This window comes from Cajanus cajan, chromosome 8, assembly GCF_000230855.2.
Source record: "Cajanus cajan strain Asha chromosome 8, NIPB_CcT2T_4, whole genome shotgun sequence".
In the NCBI taxonomy this organism is placed as follows: Eukaryota; Viridiplantae; Streptophyta; class Magnoliopsida; order Fabales; family Fabaceae; genus Cajanus; species Cajanus cajan.
In genome coordinates, this window is record NC_138524.1 from 19,583,136 (window position 1) to 19,602,488 (window position 19,353).

At 29.9% G+C, this 19,353-nt stretch overlaps 1 protein-coding gene and 1 long non-coding RNA gene across 3 annotated transcripts; both read right to left on the reverse strand.

Annotated features, from left to right (window-relative positions):
- Positions 1-2,751: 2,751 nt before the first annotated feature.
- On the reverse strand, positions 2,752-9,773 carry LOC145950792 (uncharacterized). Its single transcript, XR_014428636.1, has 2 exons — positions 9,211-9,773; positions 2,752-8,280 (listed from the first exon to the last, which is right to left on the reverse strand). It is a non-coding gene; the product is annotated as an uncharacterized LOC145950792 (long non-coding RNA).
- Positions 9,774-16,156: 6,383 nt separating this feature from the next.
- LOC109791313 (NAC transcription factor 56) lies at positions 16,157-19,039 on the reverse strand. 2 transcript variants are annotated; one of them, XM_020350602.3, is made up of 4 exons: positions 18,626-19,039; positions 17,929-18,230; positions 16,778-17,328; positions 16,157-16,558 (listed from the first exon to the last, which is right to left on the reverse strand). In XM_020350602.3, exons 1-4 carry the CDS (start codon positions 18,813-18,815, stop codon positions 16,555-16,557), a joined length of 1,047 nt encoding a protein of 348 aa, XP_020206191.1. In that variant the 5' UTR covers positions 18,816-19,039; the 3' UTR covers positions 16,157-16,554. The 2 variants fall into 2 exon arrangements, with proteins under 2 accessions (XP_020206191.1, XP_020206189.1); XM_020350600.3 differs by having other exon boundaries at positions 16,157-17,328.
- Positions 19,040-19,353: the final 314 nt, after the last annotated feature.

The window sequence follows — 19,353 nt, forward strand, 5'->3', positions numbered from 1 at the left end:
ACTGCACTATTGTTCATTGCTCGTATATAATATTGTAGTATTGTTTCCATTCCATTCCCCTATTTTGTGAAACTCTGATATGTAAATGATAGTGTCATTGACTTGCTCTATTTTTCTCTTCATTCTCTTTAATTGACTTGCTCTATTTTATTCTATTTAGTTGAATTTGTTCCTTTATATAACACAAAAAATGCTTGAAATTTCAAATTTTAAGTGATAATTTTTTTTATAATACACGTCAAGAAAAGGGAAAGGTGAAAGATGAAGTTGATATCATGATCTCTACAATATATATATATATATATATATATATATATAAGATAAATTTGATTTAGGGTTTCTATTAGTAGAATGAGATGAAAATGGATCTTAGTTGGGGGAAGAACCCTCTCTGCATATAAAAACTGCGATCTCTCTCCTTCTCTTGAGTTTGTTACTCTTATCCCTCCTCCTTTTATGACTCAACAATTATTTTATTTTTTTTACTATGAATTTTTATTTTTATTTTTATATTATGAAGTTAGGATTTTTTTTATATTTTTAAAAAAGAAAATTAACATAAGACATTGTAGTATCTAATTTTTTAGAATAATTTATATTTATAAATATTATTAAAAAATTATCATATAATATATAACTAAAATACTAATATATATATATATATAAATATTTTCTCTATATCTAAATACTTCCGTTTATATATAAAAAATTTATATATTTAAATATTTTCTCAGTATCGAATAATTGATTTTTTTAATATAAAAATTATCTTATGTTTCTATATTTCCATTTTTACATGTTTTTTTACAATGGGTGAGGTATTTGATCCATTTGGATAGCCAAGATATATTTGATCTTGTATGATTGATGTGCTTCTAAAAATAATAATATAATTTTATTGATTTTGTCTATTATCCATAATTATTTATATAACTAGTTTACAACATATATTATTTTAGTAATTCAAATGGAGAATGCGGGTGAATGTTATTTAAGAGAATAAGATATTATGGAGAATTATTATTATTATTATTTATCTAGACATTGTTGTTTTTTTTTTGTATTTGACTCTTTAAATTTGAATGTATGAAAAAAAATTAAAATCTTATCATATGTCAAAAGTTCACGAAAATTCTACAAAATCCCACAGAATCCATTAAAATCCTGATTTAAAAGTCTTGCAGAATCCATTAAAATCTTGATTTAAAGTCTTGTAGAATCCTGCAAAGTCTTAAAAGTCATGAAAATCCTACAAAGTTTTTTAAAATCCGCAAGAATTTTTTTTAACTAAAAAAGTCCTTTAAAATTCTAATCTAATACACCCCCTTAGTTTGAATCCACCTTGACAATAGGTCAAGGTATGGTAACCGGCCGGTAAGTGATTAAATGTATTGTATAACTAGGGATGGGAAAAATACCCGCACTCGCGAGTATTTGCGAGTAAAATCCACTACGGATAATAAATAGATAGGCTAATTGGATACCCGCGAATAATGGGGACGGATAATTTTTTACCCGTTTATAAATGAGGCAGGGGCGGGTATGATAATATTCATACCCGCGGATACCCGTTTAATAATATTTCTTAAATATTCTAATTATCCTTGTACCACATAACCCTAAAACTACACTCTCTCGTCTTATTTTCTTACAAAAGTGAGGTTGATGAAGTTACTAACATGTGTTAAGCATGTTATAGAATTATGTTGGATATAATTTGATTAATTTTCTAGCTTTGATTGGACCAATAAAATTTATGTATTTTAAGTTGTTTACTTTTGTTTGAAATTATGAGATTGAATTATTGTAACTTTGTGATGAGACTTTAACTTATTTGTGAGATTGATGTATTTTAAGTCATTGATTATCTTACATTTTTATTATTATTTCAACAAAATTAACATTGAATACAAGTTCAAAATTAACATTGAATTTTTATTTTTAATATTTCAATGATATTAAATATAGACTTAAAATTATTTATAATATAATTTTTTTAATTTCTTAAAAATTTATAAATATCTATGAATATCCGCGGGTATTCAAGAAATTCATGGATACACACTCAATGGATACTCGCGCGAATATGGGGTGAATATGTGGACAATTTTCATCTAGCGAGGCAGAGACGAATTTACTATTACCCGCCCTCCGTGAGGCCCGTTGCCATCTCTATATATCACTAATAAAATTATAATATTAGAAAAAGAACTATTATTAATGTGGTATTAGACTAAATATATTTGTGGAATGCGACTGAGAAGGTGTTGTGTCACTAATAAATGATAATATTATAAAATAATATTATAATAATATATTTAATTGATTCGGTTATCGGATCATTATATTTGTAAAATGCAAAATATGTTATTTGAATCAAATAACATTGAATTTATTTTTATTTAGATTAAATTTAATCTAATAAAAAATTGATTAACTTAATTAATTTGATTTAAATAATTAATTTTATCGAATTATTTAAACCAACGGACACCCTAACATCAAGCAAATCTCATTATTTTATTCAAGTCTTTTGTCTTGTATTGCTAAAGAAAGAGAAATTTTTTTTTTTTACAGTTATCCCAACAGATTGAAGAAGTGTCTGTCACATTTGGTTAACCCACCAAAATTTCTTTTCGCATTTCTTAAATAAAACATGTGACACCCTCTACCCCAACATAAATACAATAGATATAAACCATCTATATATAAATTCTTTCTTAGTCTAATATAAAATAATTATCTCAAGTATCATTGGGTAAAAGATGCACATTCATAATTTTCAACTATAAGTATCAAATTGTCAAGAAATAATAAAATAAAGATTATAGATTAATCCCAGTAAAGGTGGCAGGGCCTCCTAGTTAGAAATTAACTTATAATCTTTTAGAAAAATTATAATATGACAAAAATACACACTTTCAACATAAATAACATAAAAATTACAAAAGAAAAATAATAATAATTTAACAATAAGTCTAGCTAATCCCGATGTCACATCCTATCAGAGCGAAACCCAAACAGAAGCCTAAGCTTCACCACCAACATCCTCAGCCTCATGCTAATTATCTGCATCATAATTTAAATATACACAAAAATGACAAGGGAGTGAGAAACTTCTCACTCAGTTGCAGATATAGAAATAAAAGTTAAATAGCACACACACACGCAATATAATTCACATATATAATCAATCTCACATATATGCTTATGTATAATGATTTTCTTGACTTGACTCACTATTGTATGCATGTGGCGCCATACGGAAGTTTCAGAATTTATCACTGGTGACCCAAAGGTACACCTATCACTGGTGTTCATACACCTCGTTAGCATGTTACATCACTGGTGTCCCGAAGGCACACCTATCACTGGTGTTCATACACCTCGTTAGCATATCGTGGGTGACTCAAAGGTACACCTTGTTAGTCGTGGGTATGCGGCCTCAGCGGCACACCTGGAGTAATATGTGCATATGATGCATGTCATACATTCACAGACTCAACCTTTAGCATGTTACACATATTATATTCATATTTCATAATTAAGAATTATTTCAATAATCCAATTTAATAGTCCAATAGTCCAACAGTCCAAACAGTCCAATAGTCCAAACAGTCCAACAGTCCAACAGTCCAACAATCCAACAGTCCAACAATCCAACAGTCCAGAGGTTGCTTAGGTATCATATTTTTCAATAATAATATATTAAGATCTTTTAAGTAAAGTAGGAAGCTTAAAAGGTAATATAAGATAATAAGGAGGCTCAGCCTTCCATTTAAATAATAGATGACAAATTTATAAATACTTAGGAGGCTTAGCCTTCCATTCAAATAACAGATTCTAATATGTAAATAAATAAGATATAAAACAAAACACATCAATAATACATATTCAAAGAAATAAACAACAGGCAAGGGATCGGGAGCCAATCCAACAAACAAACTATTTAACAATTATTCCCACACCCCCAAGCGAGGTTTCCCACTCCCCCCTTACCTGGGTTTACAGAAATTTGGGCAGAATCTCCTCCTCTCTATCTTTCCTTAAAAGGAATCGGAATTAGGGCAGAATCTCTTCCTCTTTCTCCTTAAACAAGACACTAGAGCAGAACCTCCTTTTCTTTCTCCTTCTCTCTCTCTTACTTTCTCTCTCTATTTCTCCAGAATTTCCTTCTCTCTAGAATTCTAAATTTTCAAAACTTAAGTCCCTATTTATAGAATTTTTGAAGTTACTATGCACTATGCACTATTCATTAAAATAATATTATAAATTACTATGCACTATGCACTATTCATTAAAATAATATTATAAATTACTATGCACTATTCATTATTATATTCAAATTTATAAAATTTGAACCCGCGTCCCTCGTGCAGCCGCCCTTCACTGTGCAATTGCATAGTGAAATACTATTCATACATACGTATACGTAAATAGTAAAATACGTATACATAAATAGTAAAATACGTATACGTAAATAGTAAAATACATAAATAAAATACTTATTCACATAATAAATACATAAAAAAAATATTTCTTTTCATTGAATAAAATTTGGGATGTTACAATTCTCCCCTCCTTTTAGAAATTTCGTCCCCGAAATTTTTTGCAATGGTAAACTCTTCGCATTCTTACTTCTAATTCTTATGCAACATCACTACCTTGTTGATGTACAACTTTTATCAATTTCCTCAAAGGATTTGCTTAGGGAAAGATCTTGACGAATTTATCCACTTAAACACAAACAAAATCAATTTCTTAAGCGTCTTAGACAAATCTTCCACTAGGGTCTATCTATTCACCATCTTACTTCCAAAATGGAGCATCTAAGTGCTACAAGATTCTTAAAAACTTCTAGTATGCTAACCATAAATATACAATTGCTTTACTCCTCTCTTCATCTTAGGTCACAAAATATCTTCTTAAGATTTTGGTACATCTTAGTAGTTTCTGAATGGATACTAAAGATACTCTTATGACCTTCTTCTAGGATTGCTTTATTAAATTCTAGCACACTAGGAATGCACAACTTATCCTTAAATCTCAAAACTCCATCCACTCCAAATTTAAACTCACTCTCCATATCTTGATTCAAGTTCTCTACTTCTCTTTCCATATTAGACCATCACGCTTCCCCTGCGCCACTCTGATACATTTTAGTAACTCCTAAATAAATGTTAAGAGTACTCTTATGTCCTTTCAAGTTTTATAACTAAACATCCAACTGTGTCCTTTCTAATCTCTTGCTTATTTGGGTCACTAATAAAGGATCTAACTCCTAGTTCCTCTAATCTCATCTATTAATCTGATAGTTACTTCCAACATAAATAATTCAATGCTACTAGGGTAATCTTACACATCAAGCATAAGTTTCTAAATTCTGCAATCAAATTCAATCCTTAAATCATCAAAATAATAATTTGGTTATCATTGTAATCCAGATATTTGCCACAACATCAACACCTAAGCATTAGATACACATATCAGATCACTAATTTTACTACTCTATCTACAACCAATTCAAACTCTTCTATGATCAATTCTAAAGATCAGGTACCTAAGCATAATGTACACTCGGTATCCATATCAGTTCTCTAGTTTCACCATTTCATCTTCACCCAAGTCATAATCATATCCATCACCTTAACCTATAGCCTTATAACTTGTTACCAAAATAAATCAACTAATTATGCTCCTATAATTTTCTTCAACAATCCATTCGTTATTCATACTTAATCTCACAATACTAGAAGTAACCTTATAATCCAAACTTAAATTTCTAATTTGAGCCAAAAAGATTCATCTCTCTAATCATAATGAAAGATAAAGATTTCCTCAAAACATCAATCACCACAATGGCTTTAGCCAAATAATAAGATCAAAATTTTACTCCTTAAGAAATTTCAACTATTTCTTTTATCTCGTATTCAACCCCTTTGGTCAAAAGATATTTAAGGTTCTTATGATCACTAAATACCTCAACCATAGAATCATATAGTTAGTGTCTCCAAATCTTAGTATAAATGACAAAGTCGCTAACAAGGTTATGGGTAAGGTAATTTCTCTCATGAATTTTCAATTTCTTAGAAACATAAGCTACTATCTTTTCTTCTTGCCACAATATTCTTCCTAAACCTATTTTCAGAGACATATTTATATATCACAATAATCTTACTAAAATCTAGTAATATTAACACTAGTCAATCTTTCCTTAAGAGTTTGAAAACTACTTCCTCAATTGTTATCCCATACTAATGTAACTCCTTTCTAGTCAATTCAGTCAAAGGTAATAGTAAGTAATTCAAAGAAGTAAGCAACGAAATGATTTGGGTAGTTAAAAATATACATAGGTTCAAGAATTCCTGATATAGATTATCCTTACGGTTGATTCCAAGGGTAGGCAAGAAACAACCTAGTGAACTGAAACATCTTAATAACCAAAGAAACGAAGGCAAAAGCAATTTTTATAGTGAGAGCAGTTTAAACCATGAACAGCTGTTAAAAAAAAAAAAAATTACTCACTGAATTTTCATATAAACTATCAAACAAGACTCCTGATTTTACTAATTGACTCAAGTATCTCTCACTTAAGCACAACTTAGGTAAATCTTCCTCCGCAAGAAATTTCATGGTCTAAAATACTCACCTCATACAATCCAAATTCATACTTAGACAATCTAGTTTAAATCTATACTCTAATATGATCATCTCACATCCTAAGGTCAAAAACATTTTATTATCGCAACCCTCCACTGATTGATCCATAAAGTCATCTATTCTTATTTCTACATACATGTATATCAAATCATATTAGAATACCTTTTTCATAAATATCATTCCTAAGCATGTATGAATTGATCATTGCTTACATCCTATAGCATGTACAAGAATCAACTTTTACTACTCTGCATTATATCATTTTAATAGACCTATCAAATACAAAACCTCAAAATATCATATTTAAATCTATTTTTATACCTAACAACTCAAAATATCATGATAGCATATATCTGCCTGACACACAGAGTTGTATTCATCCAAGTGATTTCAAACTTATCTCAAACGAAAGTTAAGTGAATAAGCTACAACTCTTTATGAAGACATAAGATTTCCAAGAGATCATCTCTTTAGCTAAAGATTCAAATATCACCACTAATAAATTCAGTGCTTACTAAATTTCTAATCACCAAGGCAGTCATAACTTGAAGTTCTAGATTTTTGTTTCATCTTATCCTAGTTCTATTGAAAAGATAATATCTAAAGCCATATTCTTCATAAAGACCTCAAAATATAAATTTTGTCGATATAATACTCATACTATCATAACAAACTATAATGAAAATATTTTCGACACCAAATAGCAATAATGTATCAATATATCTAATGCCACAAAATACCTCAACTTTTTCCAAATTCACTACTTAATTTCTCATTCAAGTCTCTCCTTACTTTTCTCAATCAAAACAACTCTCATGCTACCTAAACCATAAATAATTAACATACCAATAATAACACTTAAGGGAATTACCATCATTTCGATCTCTCACCAAAGAGACAACCACCTTTAGATTCAACCTGCTACAACTATAGATGTCAGAAACTTCACCAATCATAAACTCTTAGTACACTCAATATATCACCTCCCATCCAAGGTTCTAATAATTCGAGTTGGCTAACACTATCATGATTATCATTCCTCTGATTACAAACTAACTTAACAATCTCAAACTCAACAATATCAACACAGGACGAACATCATCATCATAATACACAACAAACAAGACATAGTCAGAGTACACAACAGAGTCATGATAAGCACATAACACACACGGTTGATAAAATCGACTTGCTCTGATACCACTAAATGTGACACCCTCTACCCCAACATAAATACAATAGATATAAACCATCTATATATAAATTCTTTCTTAGTCTAATATAAAATAATTATCTCAAGTATCATTGGGTAAAAGATGCACATTCATAATTTTCAACTATAAGTATCAAATTGTCAAGAAATAATAAAATAAAGATTATAGATTAATCCCAGTAAAGGTGGCAGGGCCTCCTAGTTAGAAATTAACTTATAATCTTTTAGAAAAATTATAATATGACAAAAATACACACTTTCAACATAAATAACATAAAAATTACAAAAGAAAAATAATAATAATTTAACAATAAGTCTAGCTAATCCCGATGTCACATCCTATCAGAGCGAAACCCAAACAGAAGCCTAAGCTTCACCACCAACATCCTCAGCCTCATGCTAATTATCTGCATCATAATTTAAATATACACAAAAATGACAAGGGAGTGAGAAACTTCTCACTCAGTTGCAGATATAGAAATAAAAGTTAAATAGCACACACACACGCAATATAATTCACATATATAATCAATCTCACATATATGCTTATGTATAATGATTTTCTTGACTTGACTCACTATTGTATGCATGTGGCGCCATACGGAAGTTTCAGAATTTATCACTGGTGACCCAAAGGTACACCTATCACTGGTGTTCATACACCTCGTTAGCATGTTACATCACTGGTGTCCCGAAGGCACACCTATCACTGGTGTTCATACACCTCGTTAGCATATCGTGGGTGACTCAAAGGTACACCTTGTTAGTCGTGGGTATGCGGCCTCAGCGGCACACCTGGAGTAATATGTGCATATGATGCATGTCATACATTCACAGACTCAACCTTTAGCATGTTACACATATTATATTCATATTTCATAATTAAGAATTATTTCAATAATCCAATTTAATAGTCCAATAGTCCAACAGTCCAAACAGTCCAATAGTCCAAACAGTCCAACAGTCCAACAGTCCAACAATCCAACAGTCCAACAATCCAACAGTCCAGAGGTTGCTTAGGTATCATATTTTTCAATAATAATATATTAAGATCTTTTAAGTAAAGTAGGAAGCTTAAAAGGTAATATAAGATAATAAGGAGGCTCAGCCTTCCATTTAAATAATAGATGACAAATTTATAAATACTTAGGAGGCTTAGCCTTCCATTCAAATAACAGATTCTAATATGTAAATAAATAAGATATAAAACAAAACACATCAATAATACATATTCAAAGAAATAAACAACAGGCAAGGGATCGGGAGCCAATCCAACAAACAAACTATTTAACAATTATTCCCACACCCCCAAGCGAGGTTTCCCACTCTCCCCTTACCTGGGTTTACAGAAATTTGGGCAGAATCTCCTCCTCTCTATCTTTCCTTAAAAGGAATCGGAATTAGGGCAGAATCTCTTCCTCTTTCTCCTTAAACAAGACACTAGAGCAGAACCTCCTTTTCTTTCTCCTTCTCTCTCTCTTACTTTCTCTCTCTATTTCTCCAGAATTTCCTTCTCTCTAGAATTCTAAATTTTCAAAACTTAAGTCCCTATTTATAGAATTTTTGAAGTTACTATGCACTATGCACTATTCATTAAAATAATATTATAAATTACTATGCACTATGCACTATTCATTAAAATAATATTATAAATTACTATGCACTATTCATTATTATATTCAAATTTATAAAATTTGAACCCGCGTCCCTCGTGCAGCCGCCCTTCACTGTGCAATTGCATAGTGAAATACTATTCATACATACGTATACGTAAATAATAAAATACGTATACATAAATAGTAAAATACGTATACGTAAATAGTAAAATACATAAATAAAATACTTATTCACATAATAAATACATAAAAAAAATATTTCTTTTCATTGAATAAAATTTGGGATGTTACAAAACAAATAAGAACAAAAACCAAAAAACATGTCACACGAGATTAATATTTGTATCATGGATTCTAAAAGAAACAATATGTGCAAATATTCTCTCTTGCATTCATGTGTACATTGCGTGTCATAATTCCTCCGATATCGATTTGTGTGCAAATAAATGTGACGCCAATACCTAAACAAATATGGAGGAAAGCACTTTTTGTATAGTCAAGTGGAATATAAAGTGGTGTAAAAATTCTCCAAAAATTGACACTTAAAACTTTTATTTGCACCTATTATTTTATGGTGACATGACATGGAATCTGAAAGGCCATTTATTTGGGTCCAGATCCCATCTGAAAGTGTAGTCGGCTCATTGTTGGGGACTTTTTGGGTCATGGTGAGCCCTACCCTATATTTGCTCCTTTTGTTCAATGCCACTGTCATCTTTACATGGATGCCATCATGCATGCTGATTATCGTTTTGTCCCTCTCTAAGTACATTCATGTTTTAGCCCCTCAAATAATATTGAATGTAATTATGTAAGGTTAAACATTCTACATCGATAATAAATAAAATAAGACTATAATAGTGTGACAAATTCTATCGTGGGAAGGTGGGAAAATTCTTTTTTTTTTTTTTTTAATCAAACCGTGTAGGGGAACCTCGTCGTCGTCGTATTCAAAGTGCTATGCTAACCTACTCAAACTGAATAGGAACCTCATCGTTGTCATGTTTAATAGGAAGTGCGGTTCCATCGTAACCATAAGTGGTAGGTGTTGCCGTCATTTACTCTGCCATTACCACCGGGGGAAAGTGTTGCCTACAACAACTTTGATAGTTGATGGTGGGTTTTAGAGACGTGGGAGTTAGAGTGAGAGAGTAAGGGGAAGGGTCAATTTGGGAAAAAACAAAAAGAAAAAGAAAAAAAGAAAAGATAAATAAAGAAAAAAAATTGAACCCTTCATTTAAGTACTAATATAGAGACATTAGCTCCTCTTTGTCATAATAATGTATATAAGTGGAGAGTAAACTTCATTTTATTGTTAGTAAATTTTATGGTCACATGTAATTTTATAGTGTTCATCATACAAGAAAAATTACATTCTTTGAATCTTAGATAATATACTTTTCACTATTATACTACATAATTTCTATGAGAAAATTTAGAAAATATATCTAGGTCCATAATTCAATTTTGTATTTTCTATTAAGTAGTTTTTCCTTTTCTTACTTTCTTTACTTACTCTCTATGATGGTATTGAAACCCTTTAATTAGTCTTGGCATTTTCTTTGTTCATTCTAGGCATTTTTTTATGTTCTCACAATCACTTTCTTGAGAAAACAAATTTTATGATAATGCGTAAAAAAGAAAACTCTCGAGAAAGAATAGGTTATGCTTTAATAAAAATCAAATTTAACTTTCGTAACATCTCTTCTTCAAATTCATTTAATTTCTTTAATGTTAAAATTACCCTTAATAAAGTGAGAAAGGAAGAAGTTAATTTTAATAACTTTTTAAAATAATTCCAATGACTTTTAATATATTTTAAGTCTAACAATCATCACATTAGACATCTTTTCATTAAAAGTCACTTCCGAATTACATGAGTCATTATTAGACTAAATAACCTAACACTTACAAGTCGATTTTGTAAGATTAAGTTAATTTTTCAAAGATGGAGATTGTCATAATCTCTCAATATCAAATGAAATTAGTTCTAAAATTTGATATAATTTAACTTCAAAATAAATAATGATATAATTTAATATGTTACATTTTTTGTTTATGGCCCACATATAATTAAAAGCAATCTTATTTTAGCAATGAGCTTGGGATAACATGTATGAGATCTTAAGTTCAATATAAAGATTACTTATATATATTTCATTAGAGACAATTTTGCGTGAATTAGGTATATAATCATTATAAATGACAAAATTCCCCCATAGAATATATAATACAATTGCATGTTCAAGTCTTAAACTAGAGACCTCTAATTAAGCTGAAAAAATTCTAAGTAAGTTAATTTGTGGTTGGTAGTATAAACAATCTTATTTGATACTAATAGAAGTATAATTTAATCTATTTATACTTTTATGATTTTGTACTTATACAAGTAATGTTGACATTGCTTTTCAAAATTAAAGGATTGAATTAATGTTAATTATCTTTCAAACACTAAAACTAAACTCATTGTCTACTCAAACTTTCAACGACCCTTTTATCATTGTCCTTGGTCCTCGATCCTTGGTCCCGATCCTCGATCTTCAAAATTGCAAGCGGTGGTTGTACCTATAAAAGGGATTTTGATGCTAAAGCCAATAAGTAATCAGAGTATTCGAGTGTTTCTTGTAAGGTTTTTTGTACCTTGTGAAGGTAGAATACATATATATATATATATATATATATATATATATATATATATATATATATATATATATATATATATATATATATATATATATATATATATATATATAGAGAGAGAGAGAGAGAGAGAGAGAGAGAGATGAAAGAATGTTACTATTAAAGATCTGGTCATTTAAGTGCATTCAAGACTTTTGATTACTATGTAATGGTCAGACGTTACATTCTACCATGCTTGATTGCGAAGGGAAGTCTAGTCAAGTAGAGTACTTCTTAGCGTGATTGAACATTATTCAATCAAGATGAGTAATACGTTGAAATGTCTTTCTAAGATCGAGAGTTGGCAATATCCCAACACCGAGACTTATCCGATACATAAGGCTCCTAAGTTTTCAATTCATGAAAAGAAAAGTTCAATATGTTATCGATGAAAATAATTCGTTTGTCGCCTTTAAAATTTGAAATTATTGCATTCTGGATATGTCCCATTTCAGTAGTCGCATCAAGTGTAATGATGACATGTTTGAGACCATATGATTGCATAAGTGTGAAATGACTCGGAAACATAAAGTGTCACGTCCATGCCCATTGTTGAATTTGGAGAGATCTAAAGATTGATGATGTGGGCATTTCACTTCCTAGGTCTATTCTTCTTTATAACTAAGGTATCTTAGTCTTCATCAAAAGGATTCACCTACAACCTCCGCCCTCTGAAAACTTTGAGCACTAGCTTTCTTGCTTACCCAATTCTTTGAAGGTCGAGTACCGAACAAGTACGTCCCTTGTTCTAACTTTTTATGAGTTTTAGCAATAATGTAGAATCTAAATTCCTAGGTGTAATAGAAGTTAATGTAATTAGTTCATTGTCTTTCTCCTCATCTAGAAACTCCAAAAACTCTTTTTCACATTCCCATCCTTCTTTGTCCTCTACACCCACTACCCCTAGTGCCTTAATAATGCACCTTAGGGTAGATCATTCCGGGTCGATTGTCAAGGTACCTTGGATAGTCAAGGAAACTTCAATTGAGAACACAACAATAGGTCCCCGTAGGGTGGATCTTCCGTTGGATAACCTAAGCTTGATGCTGATTCCCAACCCATGTTTGGGTTTGTAATGAATATTAATGAGTACTAGGGTCGAGTCTATGACAAAGTTTTCATGTATTAATTCCTCCAATTGTAAAAGGGCAATTTTTTTATGGATCTAGTTCCCAGGTATAAGGAGAACTCAGCTCCAAAATTTCCCTTCTACTAGACTTGAGAGCCATAGTGGTATAAGCTTTGGGTGCCAAATACAATGACTACAGAGGAGTAGAAAAACTTAACAATAATTAAACAATTACCTCTACCCTAGAAAACAAAGGAGATCTTGAAGATTTTTATGTTGCAAAATGTAGAAGAGAAACTAGAGAGTAAGTATTTGGTCTTTAGTTATATATACTTGGTTATTGTTATATTGTTACTAACATGTTTTTTCCTTTGCGAGATTCATGGCCCAAAACTTTAACTTTGATTGGAAGAGTGTCTAAATTGCAGTTATTGTCACCACTACCAACCAAGCTGTCGAGAACCTAGCCACTAGGAATCCCACTCCTTTGGTTACTCCTTATGAAGTTCATATATTAAGAAAAAATTTATATTACCCTTATTCCAACCGACTCAACTAACTTTAACTAAAACTGACTTGGGGACAACTTAACCCTCAAGGACTCCCAGATCCTCAAAGTTCTAAACTCACAGAACTAACAAAATTAGCAATTAATCATATAATTAAATTAAGGCACGTAAAAATCAACAAGGATACACTCTCTCTTTCCTTTTTTTTCTCTCTTGATTTCTTTTCTTAATTATTAAATATTCAAAAATATCAATATTTTTTTAATTATTGAATACTCAAAAGTATTTTTTAATTATTAAATATTATCTAATATTATATTATAAAATTATTAAATATTTAAAAATTAGCTAATATTTTTTTTTATAAAATTTAATCTTAAAATCTCAATATATATATATATATATATAATCAATTTTAATCATATGAAAATCAAATTCATATTTAAATTAAAATTTTAAAATTTAATAAATTTGAATTAACTTATCTAAACAAAATATTTTAAAAAAATAATGAAGATTGAAATTATAGTAATTCAAATTGTTTAAATTTCTAAAATTCTTGATTCAAATGAAACAAAGAGATTATTTTGAAAGTATTAGATTTTTGTTTTTATGCAAAAAAATTATGTAGACTCTCCTACTTTTATATATACAAAGATAAAAGTAAAGATTTGAATTCCTATTTAGAGATTCTCCTTACTCTCTTAGAATCTCATCATCTCTTCTTTTCTCTCTTTGATGATGCAGTTTTTCACACCTTATATGTACTTATTCATTACTAGAAAAATAAAGAATATTTTTTAATTATTATAAACTATCGTCCTTTTATCTTTATGTATATATTTTTATTTTTGCAACCGCTACTTTTTCAATTAAAAATTAGCAATCTTTTATTACAATTTTAATTAATTTTGATAAAGTTAAAATATAATGCATGTATTAAAAATTATTTATATATATTTATATATATATATATATATATATATATATATATAGGGAGCATATCAAGTAAGAGAAAATTTATTATGAGAGATGAGAAAGTTAAAATATAACTGTTAGATTAATTTTCTTTTACTTGATTAAATCCCAAATTTTCTCTCACTTAATTAATTAAAGGATTATATTTTAACCCTCTTATCTCTCATAATAAATTTTTTCTCATTTAATATGCTATATATATATATATATGTGTGGAAGAATATATATAAATAGACTATCACCAAAAGTTATAATATATACCGTGTAGTATATAGTACGGGCACTAATATGGGGCTGCACGAGCAATGTCAATTTTAGAAAGCATAATTTAAGGAAACAAAAAAATAAAAATAAAAAAGATAACATGAAATTTAATTCCTAATGATATATAATGGAATCATAGCATCACAATGCTACGAATCTTTAATGGCATTATGAATTCAAATAGTTGAATTTGACCATGTGCATTAACATCGACTTAAAAGCATATATAGCTTCCAAGCATGGGTGACATGTGATCCACATATTATACCATTATATATTGAATAATTAGTATTTTATTACGTGTAATATATAAAAAAAATATTTATTATATATAACTAAAATTTATAATAAATTATATATAAAAATAAATAATATATTTGAATGTAATGATTATATTTAAAATTTGTATAATAAATATTTTTAAAGATATAAATTATATTTATATTTATGATAAATAAAATTCGAATTAGATAAAAACTTTAAAAAATTTAAAAATTTTCTTGTTAAAAAAAAATCATTAAAAATATTTTCATATAAAATAAAGATTTAATGTCCACAAGTGTTATTTTCACTATAAAAGAAATCATGCTGACGTTATTTTATTAATATGATATACTACTTTTACCAAACAGAAAATCAGATAACAGATAAAGAGAAAGTTAATATCATCAGATATATAGAATACAAGTTATGACAAACATTTCGTTTTCAAAGAATATGTGATCAACTGGGACAAAATTCAGAACCCTTCTCTCATAATTGGTGTATTAATCGAAATGTCTTTCACAGAAGATTGCATTGCAGTTGCACACATGATTATATTTTTTTATTTTTTTGTACAGAAGGGGCCCCTATATAGTACAAGAAGACAGAAGCCGTGAAAATTATTGTTTATTAATAAACAAAATAATACTGCATACTTTTTTGTATGTTTGTGTTTGATACACATTCTAGCTGCTTTAGATTCTGTAATCCTTCATGCCAAAGGATAGAGATATTAACAATGCTAATGTAATAAAGACATATCTAGGTTACCTAGGTTACTTGCAAAGACGTGACACAAAATCCCTTAGCTTAATTAACAATTTGGTGATAATAAAATCAAATAAAAATTAGATCAATATCAAGGTTTTCAACAAGATATAGATAAATAGATCGACAAACCACAAAAGAAAATCAATATACATATTTAAAAGTTAAAAATCTTGCATCAATATATATCGTTCTGAAGTATATATTCTATATTCTTCATTTTGTATATATCCTAAAGCAAAGTATATATATATATATATATATATATATATATATATATATATATATATATATATATATATATATATATATAGAATGGGTAACTCTTTCTTTTACCCTCGAAATATTTTGTACAGAAAGAGCACCCTCATTTTGTTTCTTTACTCACCAATAAAACAAGCAAATATTTCTCTTTATCTATATCTATTTCTATCTCTATATATATCTATCTATATATATCAATATTGGTCTATATATAAAACTAAAAGTACCAGGCTCAGCCCTCACCATCATGTGGTATTAATTGCCTTTGAGCTACCTGCAAATGGTTGAAGGAAAATATTGATTAGGTGCTTCCACTTTCCATACAATTAAATAACCACAATCTCAATAGCCCTTTAAAAGTGATCCTTGCAATCTAGCTAGCACAAGTTGAGGATTCCTTGCCTCATCTTAGTCAATTAACTTCTCCTTGTGCATTATAATTATCATATATCATAGCATAGCCACAAGAGACATAAAATGGAGTTAACCATACCAATTGGTCCCTTGTATTTGATAAGGTGCTTGAGGGAAGTGGTTAAGCAGAGTAGCAAAGGAGCCATTGTTGTCAGTATTCTCTTCAGTCCTCAAAACAGTCACATTCCCATTACTGTCTAAATTGAAGTGTTTGTGATCACACGATGTGGCATTCACAACATCCTCATGATGATCATGATCATTCCAATAGAGTGATGAGAGTGTTCTTTTGGAGGCTAAAGTGTTATTGTTTGAAGTTGCAAAAGGAAGGTCTGGCTTGGAGTTTGAGGTGGTGCCATACTGAGATGATATGGCACTTGTTGTAGTGCTGATCCCATTCACATTCACACCATTGCCTATAACCACACCTTCTAACGTGTTTCTGTCATTTTCCAACAATGCACCACTGTAGCTCGTGGAAAGGTGAAACCTCGCATTCATGTGGCCCACGTTGATGGAAGAGGGTACTTCTGCAATCATGTCATCCATGGAATCATCCTTGTCATGGTCCATAGGTGACCTTTGTGTGTTACCCTTCTTGTAGATCCGGCACAACACCCAATCATCCAGCTACAAATTCATATCAGATTCATATGTTATTCTTCTATAGTAATATGTTAAATTAAATGTCTTATTGCAACAACAACAACAAAAAAATCTTATTTAATCTATATATTTTTATTCATATAAACTATTATTTTCCCTCAGAATTCACCGATGCATAGCAAGGATTCACATTCTAACAGAAAGAACTAAAAATACATGCCGGAAAAGCAACGATTTCTGAACATATCCAAGTTTTTAAAACACATTATCAAAACTTTTTGTTTTCTTTCTATTTTTTTTTTCTTATCACATTATATCACCTATTATATCAATATACAATTTTTTCTCTCACTAGATACCTAATAGCATTTGGGGTGTTGAAGAATATTTTTTTTTCTTAAAAGAAAGCAAATCTTGGTTTAACAATGTGCCTAAAAGCACAAAGATAGGCTTATGCTATTATTTTAACATATCCTAACTTTTAATTGGTTGTATTTTGTGCAAGAATTGGTGAATGAGGAGAGGCTCTAGTGGGCGGAAAAAGTTGTGTGCATGATATGCTCAACTCAAAAGTGAAGCAGAACAATAAAGCAAAAACTTTTTACATCACGAAAAAGGGTTTACCCTTAGGGAGTTTTTCTTGTGGCCCAAGTCACACCCCGGAGGCTTATTGTTAGGCTTGGTATCAGCAAGACGATACTCATGCATGATCCAATCAGTTTTGACCCCTTTTGGTGGCTTCCCTCCATAGAAAACCAAAGATTTCTTCACTCCAACCTTGTGAGTTCCACTGCACACAGGCTTATCTGTCCCAGTAGCTTTCCAATACCCTGAAGTTGCAGCCCTGTTTGGCCTCGCACCATTCGGGTACTTCCTGTCTCTCGGGCTGAAGAAGTACCACTCCTCCTCCCCAAACGATGCCTTACCTGCAAAACAAACAAAATAAAAAAAAATGAGAAAAAAACAAAGAAAAAGAATAAAAATAAAAAACTTAAATACCCATTTCATTTTCCATCATCAATTACAATATAACAATCTTATTTCATCTGGTGAGAGGTCACAACATCGTTATCGGACTCAATTAAAAATTAAATTTTGAAGATACTATTAAATCTTAATATTTTGAAGAATAATTCAGTTGGACAGAATTGTTGACTTTGATGAAAAATACATGTGATCCATTAGAAAATAAATAGAAATAAAAAGTAGGGTTGATCTAAAAAGATCTTGGAAATTTGAGGTATAATAGAGGTTGAAGATATGAATTTGAAAAGTGAAAAGCATATAGTAGTTATATGGGTGAAATTGGAGACACATGCACCTGGTAATTCCCATGGATCAAACTTGTAGAGATCAACATCAGCGATGATTGAAACAGGGAGAGGAATAGAATCAACTTTCTTCTTGAGGTAATGAACCACAAGCTCTTCGTCTGTGGGGTGGAACCGAAACCCAGGTGGCAGGTTCGGTTGTTGTTGTGAAGTGGTGGATGAGTCATCAGTGGTCTCCATGGTTAATTACCAAGGTTGTTGTTGTTGTTGAGGTTGTGGCTTTGGCTTCACAGAAGAGCAAACACACATCTTTCACTAATTTGGATGATATATACCTTTATTTACCATACAAAGTCAAGGTGAAGGTCATGATCTCATGTGGCTGTAGGAGACGGAAATGATCACCTACAAACACCTCCAGTGTTGCACTTAATGCATGCATGTGGCTATATGGATGCTTTCATGACTCATAGGGAGGGGCAGATCAGTCTTTACAAAGTGTTTGAGGTAGAATTTAGTTAATGAATTTGAAATCATAAAATACAAATGTAATCGTTTATAAAACAATGTTGAGATTTTAATAAATTTAGAGTAACATTTTTTTATTCATCAAAGTATTAAGTAACAACTATATGTTTTGTCATGATTGTTTGCATCGAATGTTATCAAAATTAAATAATTATAAGTGTATAATTAAATAACTTTCATTTTATATGCTTTAAAAAGTATGTAATATGCTAATTTTAATTATATTAATAGAATATTAAAAAAAAATTAA